The sequence below is a fragment of the Phodopus roborovskii genome, unplaced genomic scaffold, assembly GCF_943737965.1.
Source record: "Phodopus roborovskii unplaced genomic scaffold, PHOROB, whole genome shotgun sequence".
Lineage (NCBI taxonomy): Eukaryota > Metazoa > Chordata > Mammalia > Rodentia > Cricetidae > Phodopus > Phodopus roborovskii.
The window spans coordinates 18183554-18204398 of record NW_026126485.1 but is presented as its reverse complement, the minus strand read 5'-3'; the positions used below and the strand labels follow the sequence as shown (position 1 = coordinate 18204398).

The 20845-nt window shown below is 51.7% G+C and overlaps 2 protein-coding genes across 4 annotated transcripts in view; one reads left to right on the top strand and one right to left on the bottom strand.

The window, feature by feature from the left end:
• Pkn1 (protein kinase N1) overlaps positions 1–15472 on the top strand; it is a 31414-nt gene extending 15942 nt beyond the window's left edge. For 2 of the 3 annotated variants that reach the window (XM_051194917.1, XM_051194916.1), the window contains exons 5-22: positions 269–414; positions 916–1129; positions 1562–1756; positions 3966–4075; positions 4164–4307; positions 7206–7281; positions 7367–7508; positions 7597–7690; positions 11845–11924; positions 11998–12073; positions 12162–12253; positions 13204–13380; positions 13639–13701; positions 13818–13894; positions 14170–14312; positions 14572–14679; positions 14779–14859; positions 15204–15472. In XM_051194917.1, coding sequence (XP_051050874.1) covers positions 269–414; positions 916–1129; positions 1562–1756; positions 3966–4075; positions 4164–4307; positions 7206–7281; positions 7367–7508; positions 7597–7690; positions 11845–11924; positions 11998–12073; positions 12162–12253; positions 13204–13380; positions 13639–13701; positions 13818–13894; positions 14170–14312; positions 14572–14679; positions 14779–14859; positions 15204–15407 — 2222 coding nt within the window. In that variant the 3' untranslated portion in view covers positions 15408–15472. Of the gene's footprint in view, positions 1–268; positions 415–915; positions 1130–1561; positions 1757–3965; positions 4076–4163; positions 4308–7205; positions 7282–7366; positions 7509–7596; positions 7691–11844; positions 11925–11997; positions 12074–12161; positions 12254–13203; positions 13381–13638; positions 13702–13817; positions 13895–14169; positions 14313–14571; positions 14680–14778; positions 14860–15203 lie in introns of those variants that run through there. The other variant, XR_007835147.1, reaches the window with a different exon arrangement.
• Ptger1 (prostaglandin E receptor 1) lies at positions 15203–19004 on the bottom strand. Its single transcript, XM_051194918.1, has 3 exons — positions 18598–19004; positions 16691–17658; positions 15203–16290 (listed from the first exon to the last, which is right to left on the bottom strand). Exons 2-3 carry the CDS (start codon positions 17639–17641, stop codon positions 16024–16026), a joined length of 1218 nt encoding a protein of 405 aa, XP_051050875.1. The 5' UTR covers positions 17642–17658; positions 18598–19004; the 3' UTR covers positions 15203–16023.
• Positions 19005–20845: the final 1841 nt, after the last annotated feature.

Below are 20845 nucleotides of genomic sequence, written 5' to 3'. Positions count from 1 at the left end.
CTGTTCCCTGGGAATGGCAAGGGACTGTTACGACTTGTCTGTCCCTAAGTCTAGATTGATAGTGTACCTGTATGTCATATCCATGAATGGACTTGGGAAACCAAGTTAGATTAAGAGACTGAGTTTGGGTAGAAGTGTGACTGTCCCTTCCAGTTAAAAACCGTGATGCACGTTAGTGTCTGTGTATGGTATGCCTGTGCTTGCACATGGTGGTCTGGGTCAGGCTAGTCTGAAAGTTGTCTCATTGTCACATGGCCCATGCCCATAGGGGGTCCAGACCTGGGAGCGGTAGAGCTTCGCATTGAGGAGCTGAGACACCATTTCAGAGTGGAGCATGCAGTGGCAGAAGGTGCCAAGAATGTCCTGCGTCTGCTCAGTGCTTCCAAGGCCCCGGACCGCAAGGCAGTCAGCGAGGTGACACTGAGGGCTTCTTCTAGGGGAGGGGCATTCAAGGGAGGTGGGAGGATGGGGTCTGGGACCTAGGGGAGATAGGGAAATTGAACAGAAACAGGTCATGATGAGGGATGGAGCTGTCACCCAGTGTGGTGCCTCAATAAGAAAGAGGAGAGAAGTCAGGACAAATCTAAGCTAGGAGCAGGGTAGAGGTTCAGGAAGGGCAGAGCCTAAACAGGCCTGTGAGAGGTGGGGCACCAGCAGGAGGCGGGTCTTTAAGTGAGGCATTGGGCAGGTGAGAAGCCAGCAGGTGGGAAGCAGCAGGGCTCCAGAAAGGAAAAGGCTTTGGTGAGGATGGAGCCTCTGTGGGTCCTGGCCCCAGCAAGGGGCAAGCTCTAGTGTTAAGGCTCCCATTGATGGGACCAAATAGGTTTGAGGTTAGGCCTGAAGGAGTTGCAGGAGGTGTGTGCACTCTTGGGGAAGGGCCTAAGCCTGTCCTCGGCTCTCTGCCTTCTGCCTCAGGCCCAGGAGAAATTAACTGAATCTAACCAAAAGCTGGGCTTGCTGCGTGAGGCACTGGAGCGGCGCCTCGGGGAGCTGCCGGCAGATCACCCCAAGGGGCGGCTGCTTCGAGAGGAGCTCACCATGGCCTCATCAGCAGCCTTCAGCGCAATACTGCCTGGGCCCTTCCCTGCCACGCACTACAGCACCTTGAGCAAGCCTGCACCTCTCACAGGTAGGTTCCAGACTATACCCTTGGGGCCACGCACTGACACTGCTTACCTGGGCCTCCTGGCCCCTCAGCCCCGAATGCTGCTCATCCCATTGTCCCCTTCCCTTCTTACCCTGGCCATTGCCATCTCTGTTAGCCTCCCCTCCTGCTGTCTCTTCAGATTCTAGACCATTAACCCCACCTGTCCTTCTTGGCTCTGACATCTTCTGCCCTGTCTCCAGCACCTTAGCCCACACTGCTACTCTTCCTTAGTCCCCACTTTTGGCTGCCCTGAACATCTTTTTCTCTCAAAATGTAAGCACCCTGGCCTCCTTTGACACCATGTCAAAGCCCCCATCGCTGCCCTTTCTCAGCTGCCTCTGGCATGAGGAGAGGTCCTTTCCCCTGCTGCTTTTTCTCCTCAGCTTGTCTTCCATGAGCCTTCCCCTCCTGCAGGGACCCTGGAGGTACGAGTAGTGGGCTGCAGGAATCTTCCAGAGACCATCCCCTGGAACCCTGCCCCCTCCTCGGGGGCATCTGGGACCCCTGACAGCCGCACCCCTTTCCTAAGCCGCCCAGCCCGGGGCCTTTACAGCCGAAGTGGAAGCCTTAGTGGACGGAGCAGCCTCAAGGGGGAAGCTGAAAACACGAGTGAGTGAGTTGTGTGTAGGGTGTTTGCTTTTGCAGTATATTACTTATTGATTTGTCTGCCTATTTGCTTGTTTATTTAAAGCCAGGGTTTCACTATGTGGCCCAACCTGCCCTCAAATTCTGGGCTCAAGTGATGCTCTTGCTTCAGCCTACTGAGTAAACTGGGACCACAGGTGCACTGGCTTTTATACTGTTATTACACTGAATGGGCCCTGGAGAGACGACTCTGGTCAGAGGATGGAGTGAGCTTGCAGAGAAACCAACCCACATCAGTTATCTCCTAACTGCTGTAACTGCAGTTCCAGGGGACCTGATGTCCTTCCTCTTCTGGCCTCCCTGGTCACTACATTCATGTGCACAAACTCTCATTCAGATATATACATATATACATAATTAAAAAATAAAAATTAGGAGCCAGCCGTTTGTTGGTGGTGCATACCTTTAATTCCAGCACTTGGGAGGCAGAGAGGCAGGTGGATCTCTGTGAGTTCAAGGCCAGCCTGGTCTACAGAGCGGGTTCCAAGACAGGTTCCAAAACAATACAGAGAAACCCTGTCTCAAAAAACCTAAATAAATAAATAAATAAGGAGCCAGAGAGATGGCTTAGCAGTTAAGAGCACTTGCTACTTTTGTAGAGGACCCTGGGTTCAGTTCCCACCATTCCACAAAGCTGCTCACAACCCTCCATAACTCCAGTTCTAGGAGATCTGGTACCCTCTTCTGATCCCTCCAGGCACCAGGCATACATCTATATACATATACATATATGCAGGCAAAACACTCATGCACACAAAAATAAAAGTAAATAAATGAAAATTAAAATAAGTATATAAAATAAAAAATTAGGTGACATCCATTGGGATGACTTACCAAAACAATAACAATAAGACAAAACAAAACCCACAAATGTAAGAGAAGGTGTAGAGAGATTGGAACCTGTGTACATGGGGTGTGGGAATGTAAAGTGAAACAGCCACTGTGGGAAATAGTACTAGGCTGGGGACATGGATCAGCGATAGAGCTACCTAGAATCCCCCAGCCAGTGGCTGGAGTGTGGCTCAGTGATGGAGCTCCTGCTTGTAATTCACCAGTGAGGAGACAGGAGGGTGACTCAGTGGTAAAGCTCCTACCTAAAATCTTCCAGGGAGAAATAGGGTCACAGGCTAACATATTTGAGGCCTTGGTTCCATCCCAAGCCCAGCAAACATAAAAGGGAAATTAGCAATAACCACATGACCCAGCAGCTCAGCTTCTCTGTGTCCATCGAAGAAATGAATGAGGGTCTGAGATGTTAGGCACCCAATTTGTGGGATTATTCACAGTGCCAAAAAGGAAGAAGCTGTGTCCATGGGTGAACAGGCACATTTATTGTATTTTATGCAAACAGTGGACTAGGACTCAGTCTCAAAAGCAAGGGGACCATGTGCCATGCCAGTCACAAGAACATGAGGACTGCCTGATTTTACTAATAGCGTGTTGCAGAGCCACCAGACCCTTGGAGACAGGAAATAGGATGCCAGGTGGTTGGGGTAGAGAGTGTCTAATAGGGAAAGATGTTTTTGTCTTCTCGAGCTAAAGCTCAGAGCCCATCTGAAGTGAAGGAGATGCATGGTATTGGTGGGGCACAGTAGAGGCTTAGGGACAAAAGGTACATGGAGTGCTTGCCTAGCATGTGTGAGGCAGGGCAATGGAAAGTTCATAACCAACCTAAAAATGTATTCAAGGCCAGCTTGAGCAACACAGGACTCTTTCCAAAACAATTCAACCAAATGCATGGCTGATGTGGTCATATAAACCTCCCAGAATTTAGGAGGTAGAAGCAGGAAGAGCAGGAGTTTAGGGCCAGCCTGAGATACATGAAACACTGTCTCAGAAAACATAAAACGAAAATGAGGGCCAACATGGTGGTGTATCCTGTAATCCTAACACCTGGGAAGCTAAGGTGGGAGGGTTCTAGGCCAGTCTGGGTTGCATAATAGGTTTTAGGCTAGCCTGGTCTTTGCAGTAAGATTCTATCTCTAAGTCAAAAGAAAAACACACACACATGAACAACCCCTTCTCCCCAAACCCACCATCTGAATCAAAGGCTTTACTGTGTGTGCAAGGCAAACTAGCAGCATGCTGAGGGGAGGTCTATAGGAAGACACTGACAGGATGTGGAGCAAGCGCTACCCCTCCCCCCTTTCCTGCTGCCCCCTTCTGGTTTCAGCTGAGGTCAGCACTGTGCTCAAGCTGGACAATGCAGTGGTCGGGCAGACAGCCTGGAAGCCGTGTGGCCCCAATGCCTGGGACCAGAGCTTTACTCTGGAGCTGGAGAGGGTGAGCTGAGCTGGGGACAATGGGATTGGAGGAAGAGGAGCTTGGACTTCAGACACCTGAGATAATGACCCCATTCTTTTCCCTTGAGGCACGGGAACTGGAGTTGGCTGTGTTCTGGCGGGACCAGAGGGGCCTGTGTGCGCTCAAGTTTCTGAAGTTGGAGGACTTCTTGGACAACGAGAGGCATGAGGTGCAGCTGGACATGGAACCCCAGGGCTGCCTGGTGGCTGAGGTACATACAGCCTGATCCCTGACTTCTGACCCTAATGTTTCTTGCTCCTTGCCCCTGGTTGTGCAGCATGGGGAGATGAATTTCAGATGGTTTTGAGCCTTTTTGGGACTAAGGTTCCTGAGAGCTGGGACTGATGCCAGGAGCAGCACATCTCACATAAGAAAGGCTCAGCAGGACTACATATGTGATGGGTTTTCAGAAGATTGTGCCTCAGCAGATCACATGGTGATCTGGTGATGGGCTTGTTAGGTGGAATGCTTGCCTAGCACGCACAAAGCCCTGGGCCACATTTCTAGTTCCAGATAAAACTAGATGCGGGCACTGGAGAGATGGCTCACCATTTAAGAGCACTGGCTGCTCTTCCAGAAGACCCAGGTTTGATTACAAACACCTACATGGCCACTCACAGTTGTCTGTAACTCTAATTCCAGGGCTTCTGACACTCTCTTCTGGCCTCCTTGGTCACTAGGTACACATGTAGTACACAACATACACACAGGCAAAACACCCATACATTAAATAAATAAATAAATAAATAAACAATAAAACTAGGTGTCCGATGGGTGTTGGTGGCGCATGCCTTTAATCCCAGCACTTGGGAGGCAGAAGCAGGTGGATTTCTGTGAGTCAAAGGCCAGCCTGGTCTACAGAGCAAGTTCCAGGACAACCTCCAAAGCAATTCAGAAAAACCCTGTCTCCAAAACAAAACCCCTAGGTGATGGTGTATGCTGTTAATCCCAGCACTCTGGAAGCAGAGGCAGGTGGATCTCTGAGTTTGAGGCCAGACTACTCTACTGAACAACTTCCAGGACAGCTAGGGCTATACAGAGAAACCCTATCTTGAAAACCAGAGAGAGAGAGAGAGAGAGAGAGAGAGAGAGAGAGAGAGAGAGAGAGAGAGAGAGAGAACGAACCTCCCTTAAAAAACAGCTGAATGTGGTGGTGCACACCGTCAGTCCCAGCACTCTGGAGATAGGCAGGCATATCTGAGTTTGAGGCCAACTTGATCTGTACAGTTTGTCCTGGGCTAGCCAGGCCTACACAGTGAGACCCTGTCTGAAAAACAGAAAACAGAAAAACAAGCCCCAAACCCCTATTTTCTGCCATTCCAGCCTGGGCTGTATTGTGAGGTCTGTCTCAAAGAACCAAACTCTTGTGATGAGTCCAATGTGCAGCACGAGGCTAGCATGCTCAGAGCTCTGGCTTCCACCCCCAGCACTACAAGGCAGCAACAACAGCAAACTCAAGTAGAGGCAGGATGCTGCTGGGAGCCTAAGAGCAAGCGAAGGCTGCACCTGACAACTTCCCGGAGCTCCCTTTTCACTGAGCCCTCTATGTTGAGTTCCATTGTGGACAGAATGTTCTGTCTGAAGTGTGGCTAGTGTGACTGGAAACCAAAGTTTTTAAAAATGTGATCTCCACACACTGCAACTGTACAGGAATACTCGGTCTAGAATTCAATACTATCATGTGTTGGAGTTGGGAATACTAAATGGAACCATAATCTTCCCTCATGGGCGACCCCATCCTCTAAAGGTTACACCACCTCCCAAATAGAGCCACAGGCTTGTAACCAAATCTTCAGCACACAGGGCCATTTTGGGACATTGTTGAGCTTAATAACAGGGCCAGTTGATGCCAGTGTGGCCAACCTGGGGCCACACTTGGGAATCAAATCAGTAGGTGATATGACACTGGTTTCTGGACTTACACACAGTCTTGTTGGTCCAGACCCCTTCCCTCCCTCCAGAGGAGGGTGTAATTGCCTGCTTCCTCCGTTCTCAAGATAGAAGCCTGTTGTGGTTTGAATGTGAATGTTTCCTGTCTTAAGTACTTTCTCGTGGCTGTGGTAAATACCCTAACGAAGGCAACTTAAGGAAGAGAGGGTTCTTTAGCTCACAGTCATCATGGTGGAGAAGTCAAGACAGCAGGAGCTGTAGGTGGTTGGTCACATCACGTAGGAAGGGAAGTCTGGAAGCAGAGAAGTGACTGCTGGTGCTCAGCTCGCTTTCTCCTTTTCATGCTGTCCAGGATTCCCACCTAGGGAAGGTGCCTCTCACATTGGGCGGGTCTTCCCTGTCAGGCATAACTCACAAGGGTGCCTAGAGGCTGGCCTAGGCGATTCTAGTCAAATTGATAGCTAACATTAACTATCACTGCCCTCCATGAGGGCTCATGTATTTGGACACTTGTTCCCCAGCTTGTGGCGATTTTGAGAGGTTATAGACCCCTCAGGAGGCGTATCACTAGGGGACACACCATAGTTAGGCCCTACTTCCTGCTGGCTCTCTGCCTCCTGGTCTGCTGAGATGTAACTGTGCTTCGGTCTTCTGCCGCCATGGAGCCCACTGCCTGAGCTGCCATGTATTCCTCCCACGAGGGACTATGTTTCCTCAGCTGTGTGCCAGAACAGACTTCTCCTTCAGTTGTTTCTGCTCTGTCACAGTGAGGAGAAAAGCAGTGAGGCATTTCCAAAGGCAAACAGTGAGTGTTTGTACTCGTCTTCTGTACTGGTCAGCTTTCTGTTGCTTGACAAAACACCCGAGAGAAATAAACTTGAAGGCAGCAGGTTTCTTTGGGTTCATGGTTTCAGGTCACAGCTGTTTCAGCCCATTGCTTCTAGGCTTGTGGTGAAGCACAGCATGGAGTACAGCTGCTCTCATGCTGACAGGGAGGCAGAGGGGCGAGAAAGGCGGAGACCTGGTAGTGATGACTCCTCCCTCTTCCATCAAGCTCCACGAGGGGGTCATGCCCTGTGCATTGTCCCTGCCAAAGGTGCAGCTTTACACGTGGCTACCACAGTCAAGCTACTTGCCCTCAGAGAGGCCTAGTGCGCCATACTTCAGGTTGTGAGTGCCTCTGTTCTTGAGACCACTGCAGCTGAGCATGTCCCCACAGGTCACTTTTCGAAACCCCATCATTGAGCGGATCCCTAGGCTCCAAAGGCAGAAAAAAATCTTCTCCAAGCAGCAAGGTATGGAATGGCCTGAGACAGCTGGGTCAGACAGCCAGGGAACCTGAGGATGTCATGGGTGGTGATCCTAGTCTTGCTATTCCAGGGAAGGCATTTCAGCGTGCAAGACAGATGAACATTGATGTGGCAACTTGGGTGCGGCTGCTCCGGAGACTTATCCCTAATGCTGTTGCCACGGGCACCTTCAGTCCCAATGCATCTCCAGGCTCTGAGGTCCGGCACACTGGGTAAGGAAGGAGGATGGCCCTGGTCTCACCTGTCCCTGCTGTTTCCAGGATGCTAGGTCCCCAACTCATCCTCCACCCTCTTCTGTAGAGACTTATCCATGGAGAAGCTGAACCTTGGTGCTGACTCCGACAGCTCATCCCAGAAGAGCCCACCAGGGCTGCCCTCCACTTTATGTAGCCTGGTGAGTGTCCAGCTCCTCTAGACAGGGCAGCCTAGGGAATCTGCTGCTTTTTCAGAAATCTCCAGGAACTAACCAAGGATCATACAGAAGCAGGTTTTTGTTTGTTTGTTAGTTTCAAGCTTTGAATTCTTGCACTCCTGATCCTCTTGCCTTTGTCCCTGGAGTGCTGAGATTACCATGACTGGTTTATAGGGTACTGATGATAAAATCCAGGGCTTTCTGCATGCTAGGCAAATACTCTGCCAAATGCACAACATTCCAGTATCCTAGTTGTTTTCTATCCTAGCTTAAAAATGTTAGCTGGGAAGCTGGGCAAAGTGATGCGACCATATCGTCCCAGCAAAAGGTGGCAAGGCAAGGTGATCACAAGTTTGAGTCCAGCCTAGACTACATAGTAAGTTCTTGGCCATCTTGGGCTACACATCCATACTGTCTCAGAAACCAAAGCCAGGGGGGAATGTGAGCTTGGGGGCTAGAGATTTTTCTCTCTAGCAGAGTTCTTGAGTAGTGTGCTTGCAGCTTGGGGTCCTATTCCAAGACTGAAGAAAAAAAGAAAAGAAAAGAAAAGAAAGAAAGAAAGAAAGAAAAAAAAAAAAAAAAAAAAGGAACAAACCATGAACTGGTTAGAAGAAGGCAGAAAAGAAACCCATCTGTGATTTCTGCTCTGGGAATGCAGCTATGTAGCAGATTGTGTGTGTGTGTGAGGGGGCGGCATTTTTCTTTTCTTTTTGAGATTATAATATAATTATACCAGTTCCCTCTTTCCTTTTTTCCCTCCAAACCCTCCTGTAGACCCCTTCTTGCTCTTTTAAATTAATGGCGTCCTTTTTTCATTAATCGGTGTTGCATGCTTATATGTATGTGCAAACGTTTATATATTCTTAAATACAACCTGCTCAACCTGTATAGTGTCACAGATCTGTATGTTTTCAAAGATGACCATTTAATATTGAATAACCAGTTAGTGTGCTTTTCCCTGGGGAGGACGCTCTCTCTTACTCTGAAAAGCACATCTTAGTTGCCTGTAGTTCTGTGAGTAGGGTGAGGCTTTGTGGGCTTTTCCCATTCACTTTGGCACGTCTCTTGTTACTGTCCTTGTTGAGCTCACACCTGGGCAGTCATGCTGCGGAGACTACAGGTGTGGCCTCTGAAACCTGTTTAGACACAATCCCACGGCAAACCCAAACCCTCTGGTCCGCACAGCTGCTCCACTCCCTCTTCCTCTTGCATAGAGTTCCATGGGCTTCAGGCTAGGAAATGTGTGTGGATGTATCCATTGGGACTGGGCTCCACATGTCTGTATTCCGATTGGTTGAGGGTCTTCTGTGGTGGCCTCTATCTGTAGCGAAGATAAGTTTCATTAATGAGGGGTGAGGACCACACTTACCTGTGGCATAAGGACAAGTATTTAGAATGTAGTTAGGGAGTGTGCTGGTTTAGTAAAGTGGTAGCTATAGGTTCTTCTCCAAGATCCATGACTTCACTAGCCTGTTGTGGGATGTTATACTTTTTGGCTTTTTGAGGGATCCTTCGGCGAGCTAAATCACACATGGAGGCTTATTCTTCATTATGAATGCCTAGCCTTAATCTTGGCTTGTTTCTTGCCAGCTTTTCTTAACTTAAATTATCCCCTCTATTGTTGGCTTCGGGACTATCTTTCTCTATTCCTATATACTTTTTCTTCCCTTCTTCCTATGTCTGACTGTGTGGCTGTGTGGCTGTGTGGCTGGGTGGCTGTGTGGCTGGGTGGCTGTGTGGCTGGGTGGCTGGGTGGCCAGTGGCTGACCGACTGGCCCCTCAAGTCCTCCTTCTTTCTTTCTCATCTCCAGATCCTGCTTTCTCCCAGATGTCTCCTTCTATTCATTCTCTCTGCCTGCCAGCCCCACCTCTCCTTTCTCTTGCCTTGCTATTGGGCCCTTCAGCTCTTTATTAGATCATCAGGTGTTTTAGACAGGCAAAGCCTCACAGCATTAAACAAATACAACATAAACAAAAGTGGCATACCTTAAAATAATATTCACCAACACTAGCCCTGGGTAGTTGGTTGGGTTTTCAGTACCTGGCATGTTTTCCCTCTTGTTGATTGGATGTTAAGTCCAGTTACAGAGCTGTTGGTCCAAAACACAAAGGGGAAAGATTATTTCAAAGACAAATTGTGTTGCTTTCTTGGTGGGGGTTTCCAAAAGATGTAGGGGTGCAGCTGTCATGAGCTTCCTCTGGTTGTGTGGTCATAGGTGTGTTTTGTAAAGAATCAAGGAGTTGGTTCAGTTCTGTGAGCCTGTTGGGTGCTGCACAGGTAGGTAGTTACGGCCAAACTCAGGATTTCACTGTTGATCACCATAGTGGGGAGGTTATAGCTAGAACTTATGTGGATTACTAAATACACGTTTTCTTGTCCTAGTCAGTGTTCTATTGCTGTGAAGAGACACCATAAGCACAGCAACCCTGATAAAGGAACACATTAATTGGTGTGACTTGCTTACATCTCAGAGGTTTAGTCCATTATCATGAGAAATGCTGGCACATAGGCAGATGTGGTTCTGGAAGAGTTGCTGAGAGTCCTACATCTTGCAGCAATAGGAAGTGGTCTGAGCGTCACACTGAGCGAGACTTAAACAAAGCCTGCCCTCACAGTGACACTTCCTCCAACAAGGCCACGGCTACTAATAATGCCAGCCGCTCTGGGGGCCATTTTCTTTCAACCCCCCACTCTCCTTCCAACCATTTCTAGCTCTGGTAGGCTATGTATCCATAGGCTGGCCCATTGGTATTCAGCATTTATCTAGTTTCTTTCCTCTTACATTTATTTATTTATTTGGATTTTTCAAGACAGGGCTTCTCTGTGTAGCCCTGGCTGTCTTGGCACTCACTATGTAGACCAGACTGGTCTTGAACTCTCCTGAGTGCTGGGATTAAAGGTGTGTGCTCCTGCACCTGGTTTCTCTTAGAAACTTTATCCTTCTATTTATTGTGTGTGTGTGTGGGCACTCATTTGGAGGTCAGAGGGACCTTGCAGGGCTCAGCCAGCTCTCTTCTGCCAGGGCTCCAGGGCTCCAACTTAGGTTTTCAGGCTTGGCAGCAGTTGTCTAACCTACCAAGCCACGTTGTTGCCCAGCTTTTTTTTTCTTTTTGTATAATGCTGCTTTAACCTCCTGAATCCTGAGATTGTGAACCACCATACCTGGCTGTACTACCTACTTACCACCTTTTTCCATTTGGAAAAGGGGATGGAAGCTGGGCTAGGCCAGTGTTGTTCCATAAGCCGCACCCTCACGTCCTGATTCTCTGTCTGTCTCTCTCTCTTTCAATGTATGTGTTTGTATGTTATTGTTTTTTGGGGGTGCTGCATATGTGATACACCTCACGAGTGTGGATGCCAGAGGATAACTTGCAGGAGGAATTGATTCTGCCCTTCCACCATGTGGGTCCTGGGATCTACCTCAGGTCATCAGGCTTGGTATAGTAAGCACCTTTCCTCATCTGAGCCATCCTGAAGCCTGTCCCAGGCCTGGATCATTTCAGTCATGTGCTCATGTGGCATGGCTAGGCTGGGATGAAGCTCTGTAGCAGAGCATCCACCTAGCAGGTGTGAGCTCCTGCCTCCCATGCCCAGTAGTATAAATCAGTCAGTCCATCAGTCTGTCCAGGCTAAAACCAGTAAATAAAACAAGCAGATAAAAGACATTTGAATATGAAGTATACTGGGAGGAAAATGGAGCAGAGATGGACAGGGCTCTGAAGGGCTCAGTTCTTCAATAAGGAGTCAGCCGGGATACTTGCATGAGTAGTCTAAGCAGAGGGTTACAGAAGAAGGAAGACCTGGGCCTAGTGATACAAGCCTGGGCTCCAAATTACCCAGCAGGCTGAGGCAGAAGGATCATAAGTCCAAAGATAGCTTGGGCAATTTGGTGAGAGCCTGCTCAGAAAATAAAAGTGTTGGGAGTAACATATGTAATGGCCCAGGTTCATTCCTAGTCCTACAAAAACAAACAAACAAACAAAAATGTGTAATTGTAAAGGCAAAGTAATGGAAGAAGGAGCAGGTCCTGGGGAGGTGGGTGTGGACCAGGCACAGGGAGGGGAGGGTAGCTCAGGGTCCTGTTTGCTGTTAGGGATAGCTCTGACTTGTGGCTCCTGTGACTTCTGCATCACAGAGTTCTCCAACCATTGAATCCACCACCTCTCCAGAGCTGCCTTCAGAGACCCAGGAGACCTCAGGCCCTGGCCTGTGCAGGTGACACCCCTCCCTAGTGTGCCCCCCACCCTTCTGCCTACCATCTGAGTTCATCAGCTCCCTTTCTCCACAGCCCTCTGAGGAAGTCATCCCTGAGTCTCGAGGACTTCAAGTTCCTGGCAGTGCTGGGCCGTGGTCATTTTGGGAAGGTGAGGCAGGGGAAGGACTTAAGGCTTGGAGTTCTTCCTTCCAGAGCCCAGGCTGCCCACTACGGCCCCCATGTTCACTTTGTGCCAGGTGCTGCTGTCTGAATTCCGTTCCAGTGGGGAGCTCTTTGCCATCAAAGCCTTGAAGAAAGGGGACATTGTAGCCCGGGATGAGGTGGAGAGGTGAGGCACTGTCCTGGCTCTTGAGGACCAAGAGGAGGGAGGGTGCTATTGAACAATTCAGTGAGAGACTCACGTTACCAGGACTTAGGACCCTCTTACCTAAGAGGGATTTAGGAAGTAGCTACTGTGACTCATATGTGCTCCCCCTTTCCCCTTCCAGAGTGTATAATATTGTCTCCCATTCTACTCAGGGTTTAACTATCTTCCAGAGGTCACAGAACTCAAATGTAGGGACTTGGAACTGCCTAGTTTTGGAGTCAGGGTCCCAGGTTAAAATCATGCCCTTTGTCAGCTGTGCTTCTGAGTGCTGGGAAAAGTGGTCTTCCTTCAGAACTTAGCTCCTGATCTGTCCATCTAATGCCCATGGAAATGCCCGTATCATATGATTTTCTGGTGGGTCAAGGAAGAAGGTCTGTTTATAGTATTTTTCATGGTTCTTGATCCCTTTAGAGGCACCAGACTTCCCAGCCACCTTTTTAATAACCAGGAATCTGATTCAAAGTTTAAATGAGTAAGAGGAATTTATTTGCTGATCTGGAAAGAAGCCCAGTCATGTTCACCTTAAGTCACTGCTGTGCCCAGGGCTTGGTGACGTTTCTGGTTACGTGCTCCTCTGCGGGCTCTGGTTGCTGTCCTCTCTTGGAGACAGAGAAGCCTTTCCACACCAAAGATCAGATCCGGTTTCTCACACTGGGTACTGGTCCCTAACCCAGTCCCCAGCATAGACTTGAACTGCTCTGATCAGCCTGAGCCTGTGCCCGTACCTGCTTCCCAAGACAATGTTTAGATTCTGGGTGCAGCAACCAAGGCTGCCCAAACAGAGAGAATAATCCAGTTGCCCAAAGCTGCACAGCAGTGCAGACTCAACGGATATCTGTTGAATGAGCCCTGGAGGGCATGAGCATAGGTCAGGGAGCAGCTGGGCCCTCTGACTTCTGCCTCCTGCCCAGCCTGATGTGTGAGAAGCGGATTTTGGCGGCCGTGACCAGGGCAGGACATCCCTTCCTGGTGAACCTTTTCGGCTGTTTCCAGACCCCAGAGCACGTGTGCTTTGTGATGGAGTACTCAGCGGGTGGAGACCTGATGCTGCACATCCACAGTGATGTGTTCTCAGAGCCTCGGGCTGTGTGAGTCCTCACTCCAGCACCATGCCTCTTCCTACGCATTACTGGAGGCCCCACCCCTGCACCTTACCCTCACCCCACCCCTGCACCTTACCCTCACCCCTCCACCCTACCCCTCACCCCTCCACCCTACCCCTCACCCCTCCACCTTCCCCCACCCCTCCACTCTGAGGCCTGACTCCCGCACAGCTTTGGGACCCCAGGGGTTAGGGACTTGGTGCCTGTGAAGCCAGGCTTGTGTGATCTTGTGCGTCTCTGCAGCTTCTATTCGGCCTGCGTGGTGCTGGGGTTACAGTTCCTCCATGAACACAAGATTGTCTACAGGTGTGTACATGAGAGCACATTCTGTCCATACACTGGACATGCTCAAGCTCTGTACAAAGCCCCAACCCCCACTCCCAACAACCCCTCTTTACATCCCCTGACACCCCATTCCCCAGGGACCTGAAGTTGGACAATTTGCTTCTGGATACTGAGGGCTACGTCAAGATCGCAGACTTTGGCCTCTGCAAGGAGGGTGAGGGGCTGCAATCCTGGGATGAGAGGAATAGGGGGTGGGCTACCTTCTGGTGAGGCTGTATGTAGGTGGTCAGGTGACAGTTTCTTCTCTATGGGCTTTGCTTGCAGGCACCTGCTCATCCTAACAGCTTCAGGGTAGTTTACCAGCTTTAGCCCAACCCCCCGGGTCACCCCCATACTGATTTGGGGTAGGGCTGGCTATTTGGATTGTCTCATGCTCTACTCCCCCTAGCCACTAGTGGCTCACATGGCCATGCTCTCCACAACACCCAGGGATGGGCTATGGAGACCGGACCAGCACATTCTGTGGGACCCCAGAGTTCCTGGCACCGGAAGTGCTGACAGATACATCCTACACTCGAGCAGTGGACTGGTGGGGACTGGGCGTGCTGCTCTATGAGATGTTGGTTGGCGAGGTGAGACCTAGGCTGCCTTTTTCTTCTGTAGAGAACATGCATGTGCCCTAGAGTGGGATGGGAATCTGCCCCTACTACTTGTCAGCTTTGCCCCTCTGATCTCAGTTTCTGTAACTAAAATGGAACACTTACGCTCTATAAGCCAACTCCGGTGCAAGGGTGTAACCCCCAAGGGTAGGGCCCTTGGTAGTGGTGGGTGTGCTGGATTGGCTAAAAGTGGGATCTTCCTCACCCTGGCTCTATGTGCCCCCCTCCCCAGTCTCCATTCCCTGGGGATGATGAGGAGGAAGTGTTTGACAGCATTGTCAATGATGAGGTTCGCTATCCCTGCTTCCTGTCGGCAGAGGCCATTGGCATCATGAGAAGAGTAAGTACACACCCTACCACCCCACCACAAAGGGCAAGGTGGGCAGGGAAGGGTCCTGAGGGACCAGAATCAGATACACATTGACATGTCGTCTTACAGCTGCTGCGGAGGAACCCAGAGCGGAGGTTGGGGTCCACTGAACGTGATGCAGAAGATGTGAAAAAACAGCCTTTTTTTAGGGTAAGCAGACCCCCCCTCCCCACCCTGTCAGTCACCCCAAGGACCTGGGTGTTTCTCCCAGTTCATTTCCACCCTAAATCTAGTTGCTTCATCTCAAGAATTTTGCCCCCCCCAAGCTGCCATGATTCCTCTCAAATGTTACCTCCTTTTGTCTGCCCCCCCTAATACCCCCAGTCCTCACTTTCTCTGCTTCTCCAGGCCCACATCATTACAGGGTTATCCTGAGCTACCCCAGACTCCCTTGATTAATCTGAGCTCCAGTCCCTCTGCACCTTGTCGACTTTCTGCTGCTCTCCAGACTTCCACTTAGCCTCCTCCATGACTCTCTGTTCCCCTCTCCGCAGACTCTGGGCTGGGACGTCCTGCTGGCTCGTCGCCTGCCCCCACCCTTTGTGCCTACACTTTCGGGGCGCACAGATGTCAGCAACTTCGATGAGGAGTTCACAGGGGAGTTGCCCACACTGAGCCCACCCCGGGATGTGCGGCCCCTCACAGCTGCAGAGCAGGCAGCCTTCCAGGATTTCGACTTTGTGGCTGGAGGCTACTAGCCCCAATCCCCTGCCTTGCCCAAGAGTTCTTGGTTTTTAAAAAGCCCTTTGAGGTTTACCCCATACATGCATTTTCAGCCTCTGTGTGCAATCTTGGGTGGGCGTCCTTGAGTGGGTAACAAGCAGACAGACTCTGGGGGACTGGACTATGATGGGGCTCATTTGAAAAGATCAAGCTGGGAACATGCATTAGTGAGGAGCCAGGACAGGACTCAGGACTGTAGTGGGTACAGGGTGTTGAGATTGTTAGTATAGTTAGGGACCACAAGTGAACAGAATGATTACAAGAATCTGTTGTGGCAGCGTCAGAGACAGTAAGTAAATCCAAAACCTCGTTGCATTTAAGGGGAGCTCCAGTCTCAGAACTAAGGACTCAGGGTTGTGCGCATGCTCTTGGAGCTGCTGACACGGGGATCCCACCTCTGATATTTGGAACATCCTGTGTGTCTGCGCCACCGCGTGGCCAACGTTAGAATTGTACTCGTCAGGGCGGAGCCTCTCACCAATATGCGGTCACAGTGTGTGCTGCCCCCCCAAGGACACATCGCCCATGGTGTTTGAGGGTTTCTACACCCTTGAGCCCTGCCCAGTGGTGTGGCTTAGCTTCTGGGCACGTTCAGAGGTGGCTGAAGCCACTGTGCCGGGAGCTTCGCAGTGAGCTGGCCTCCCAGGCACTCTTGGTTAGGTCCAGCTCCGTTGGGCCACCTTTAGCACCGGCTCTCAGGGGCAAGAGGCGAAGCAGTTGGCGCAGCACGGCCTGGCGCAGTAGGATGTACACCCATGGGTCCAGGATCTGGTTCCACGACGCGAGGCGCACAGCCAGAAAGAGCGGCCGCTGGAGGGAGCTAGAGTTCCAGCCCCCGACGGCCAACACCACCAACACCTGCGAGAAAAGCAGGTGTGAGCAGTGGGACGGGTGTGAGAGAAAGGGCAGGGTGGAAGATTAGGATGCTGGGGAGGGCTATGCTGGGCCAGCACTGTGTGGGAAGGAGAGTGACTAAGCAAAGGTCGTCAGTGAGTGCAGAGTCTGGGTAGAGAAGACCATCGTGCCAGGACACTGGACAGAAGAAAGGGGAGGAAGAAGGCTAGGAATGGATGGAGCGGAAGGAAGAACTGGAGAGGCTTGAGTGGATGGGAGTAAGTTGCAGAGATCCAAAGAGGGCGAAGGTAGAGCCCGGGTATAGCAGAAAGATAAGGCTTTTTGTGGAGGAAGGGTCTTTAGGGGGCGGAGCCCAGGAGGGGGCAGGAAGGAGTGTGGCTCGAGGAGCGGTTGCGCCCCTCACCAGCAGGGGGCTCCAACAGATGCACGACACCACCATGATGCCCACGAGCTGGCCCACCATCTCCACGTCGTGCGCACGAACCCTGCGCGCCGAGCCGCCGCCCCGGGAGCTGCGGAGGGTGGCGGAGGCTGAAGCGATGGATGAGGCAGACGAGGTGGAGGCCAGTCGGGGTCCACGGGACCCCCAGCGCCGGCGATCATCAGGACCTGTGGTCTCGCGGAGACGTCGAGAGCGGCGACGTCTCCAGCGGGCTCGCAGGAGCGCCAGGCCGCTAAGCGTATTGCATACGAGTGCCGCAAGGAGCGCAGCCAGTCCAAGGCCAGCAAAAAGGCCGGCAAGCAATGCCTGGCGCCAACCTCCACGAGGCCCAAGGCTAATGAAACACCAGGTACCAGGGTACTGTAGCTCGTAGCGACCCACGTGTGCTAGCGGCAGCAGCGCCACTGCCAAAGCCAGGGTGGCCAGAGCGGCTAGTGCCAGGCGTGCGTGGGCCACCGACACACGCGCTGCGTGGAGCAGTGGTTGCGTAACACCCACACAGCGCTCCACGGCCATGCCGCAGCCAAGCAAAAGTGGGCACAAGCCGAAGAAGACCATGCAGCCGCCCAGGAAATGACAGGCCCCGCCAGCAGGCGATCGTCCTGCAGCATACAGGCGAAGCACCAACGCGCCCGGGATCACATGGCCTGCCAGGTCGATGGCCAGCAGGCTGGCGACGAACAACAGAAAGGTGGCTGCTGAGCGGCGTCGTCGCAGACGGCCTGCAGCTTGTGCGAGCAGCGCTAGCGCCAGCACGTTGGACACGGCACCCAGAGTCATGGAGAAGATAGGCAGCGCTGGTGATGTGTCGGAATCGCCTGGTGGCAGCACCACAGATGTGTTGGGGACCCTGGGTGTTGCACACGTTGTTGCCTCGTCCACTAGGCTCACGTTAAGCCCACAGGGGCTCATATCAGTGGCCAAGAGGGCTGGGTAGATAAGAGAAGGCACAGTGAGGCTAGGGTCCCACTACCTATCACCAGAAACCATGTAACAATGTGGCCTCTGCGCCGCATGACCCTGGCTGCTCCATTTCAGATCCCACTTTACCTGCCACTGTTCCATCCCTTGTGTCTGACCTCACTGCCCCCACATTGTCTTCTCTGTCTACTGGGACTTGACTGGCCTGGCAAGGGTCTTCAGTGTCTATCCTCAATTCTACCCACCTCCTATCTCATCGGGTTCTTAGTCCGTGCCCCATGGAATAGACCCTGAACCATTTCTGATCCCAACTCTAACCTTAACCATATCTGCGCCCTCTCCTTTTTTGTAAGTCTCTTTGGCTTGCTCTGGAACTGGGTGTGTAGACTAGGATGGCCTTAAACTTAAACCCACCTACCCACCTACCTACCCCTCCTGTGTCCTGAGATTAAAGGCTCACGTCGCCATGATCAGTTGTTGGTCACCTTTTAATCCTGCCCTTTCCACTACTATAGTCCATCTCTTCCAATGACCATGTCCTGCTTCCAGAGACCTATTCTTCACATCCAATTTCCTCCCTCCCCAAACAAGGCATCTCAATAAAGACTCCTTTCTATAACCCAAAGCTGCTATGCCCCGTAGCCCCATCTCTGATCTCTTTGGTGCTTTTGAACTCCTCCGACCCACCTCTTTACCGGGAATCCCATTCTCTTGTCAAGAGTCACACCTCAGTTTTCATGGCAGTCTCTCACTAATCTGGCATTGCCTCATTCAGATGCCCACCCCATACTCTTGTGTTCTTCATTCTCTAGTTGAGAGGGCTAAAGCAGATGGACAGACAGCCTTGGGCTGAGAGCCATGAGCACAGTGAGACCAGGGTGGCCATAGCCCATCTTTCAATGTTCCCCTTTTCCCTGCTTGCCCACCCTCAAGTCCCGGCTTCTTACCCAGTGCTGCTCAGGATGCAGGGTCCCCATGGCCCGGAACTAGGCTCCTGCTGCCCGCGCCAGCTGCTCCCTGGCTCCCGGCAGGCCGCTCCCTCTTCCTGGGGCGGCTCCTCAGCACTGTGCCGCCTCCACCCGCACCCCGCTGGCCTCCAGGGGCTGCTCCACCCCATGCATGTCTGCCCGCTGGAGCTGAGAGCCTTGAGAGGGGGAAACCTCTGCTGCTGGCAATGGTCAGGGCCACTTGGGCCTGGCTTCTTCCCGCCAGGACTGAGGTTCTCTGAATTGGTCTGGTCTGTGACCCCCTCCTCTCAGTGAGGCAGAGGCAACCCCCACACCCTCACCCGGGCCTCTTGCCTGCCTCATTAATAAAGTGGATAAAATCTAAACACTGGAAAATGTGAGCATCGCCTGGGGCAGGCTGGGAGGTCTACGTACTCTCATGGGGGTGGGGTGGGGTGCTGTCCCCACTGGGCTTGAGGGTTTGGGAGCTGGCTGTGTGATGGGAGCCAGCAATGTTGCCAGTCCTTAAGCCTTTGTGAATGTCATAGTGGGGTGCAGGTGAGCAGAACCCCATTCTAGGGCAACAGGGAGTCATCCTAGGAGAAAGGGAGGTGGCTGAACAGCTCAAGGGAGCCAGGCTAGCATATGCATCCCGCCTTAAGGTGGGGTAAGCAATTCATAGGGCACCTGAGCCACACCCTGCACCCACAGCCACAGTCTCACTTTGTCTTGAGAAGGGGAACGTGTAGTCACTGTCAGATCAGTCATGATGGCAGGTAAACGTTGGACTGCTCCCCACCACTGCTGACTTTTAACAGCCACTCCCTTAAAACCCACAAATACAGACCCCTTGAAATTGATGCTTGCCCACACCTTAGCACAGGGTGTAAATCTTACTTGGCTTGCAAGTCTGTTACAGACCCAGGGCACATCTCCTGGAGATATCCCCCCACAAACCAATGCCCACGGGCACCCAGACCTTGCCCCTCCTGAGCCACATAACCACATCTCTAGGCCTAAGTGTTTATTCTGACCCCCAAACAAGGATATACCTGAGACCCATGCAACACCGGACACAGCTACATGACCACAAAACACCCCACAGTTCCCCAAAACCCAGAGGACCCAACGCTTACCCACAAGGGTATTAGCCCTGGTTCAACATGGTTACCAACCATCCCCTACTCAGTTTCACTCAACAAAGCCATACATTCCCAGCTGCTCCCATCAAAGACATGCAAGACCCCAGTGTAGGACCGGAGGCATAGTTCAGTGATAGTGTGCATCTCTAACATGTGTGAGGCCATGGGTTCCACCATATGCTCTGAAAAAACGACCTCAGTGATTGGGAATGAAAAGTCACCCTGACAGTGGCTGCCCATAGGGCTTTGTGTATGTAAATGTCTGGTATCCAGAGTACTCATCTCCTGCCTGGAATCGGGGAGCCAGTCCTGTTCAGCCTTTCTACAGCATCTCTATTAGGCTCACCCCAAACATTCCTCCTGGGCGCTGGAGAGGGACCTCTGGCCTGGCTTCTCTTGTTCTAATTCCCTCCCTTCTCTCCAGGTCTGGCCAGGGTCCCACCCCACCCTTTCCTTGATCTCCCTAAATCCTAGGATGAAATGGACTGTCAAAACAAGCTTGGCAGGTTTATGTCCCCGTGAAGCACTGTGCCATGGATGCCTGTGCCCAAAGTACGACCAGCCTCAATGGGGGCGCTGTAAAAGGTCAGCAGGAACGCTGCTGAAGCAGAGGTGTTAACTACAGCCTCTTCATACAAGAGGGGCTTGGTGAGTGGGGAGCCAGGTCTGAACCTCAAGTAGGCCAGAAACTCCGCCACTGCCTGGAAGCTTGGTGGCCTACAGCCAGGGGGAGGGGGCAGTGGGCCAGCCAACTCCTAATTCAATTTGGAATCCAGGAGATAGATTTCAGCTGCTGCATTCTTTCCCTAGCCACCCCTCCTACCCCAAAGCCAAACAACTCCCAGAGAAGAGTCCCTATATCCAAGAGAGTAAGGGTAGAGAAGCCCACTCAACTGCCTTGCTCACACATCCCTCTTGTATTTTGTAAGGGAGATGATGAGGAACCAGGGCTCACAGCAGTGTCTACTCAAATGGGAGACAACAGAATCCAACCTTAAGGGGGCTCCTCTCAGGTGGGAGATGCATGAAGGGGACAGACTTACTGCCTTTACTGGGGGGGGGGGTTGTGCTCCTTTCTGCATTTTTGGTGTTAAGAAAGTCAGGAG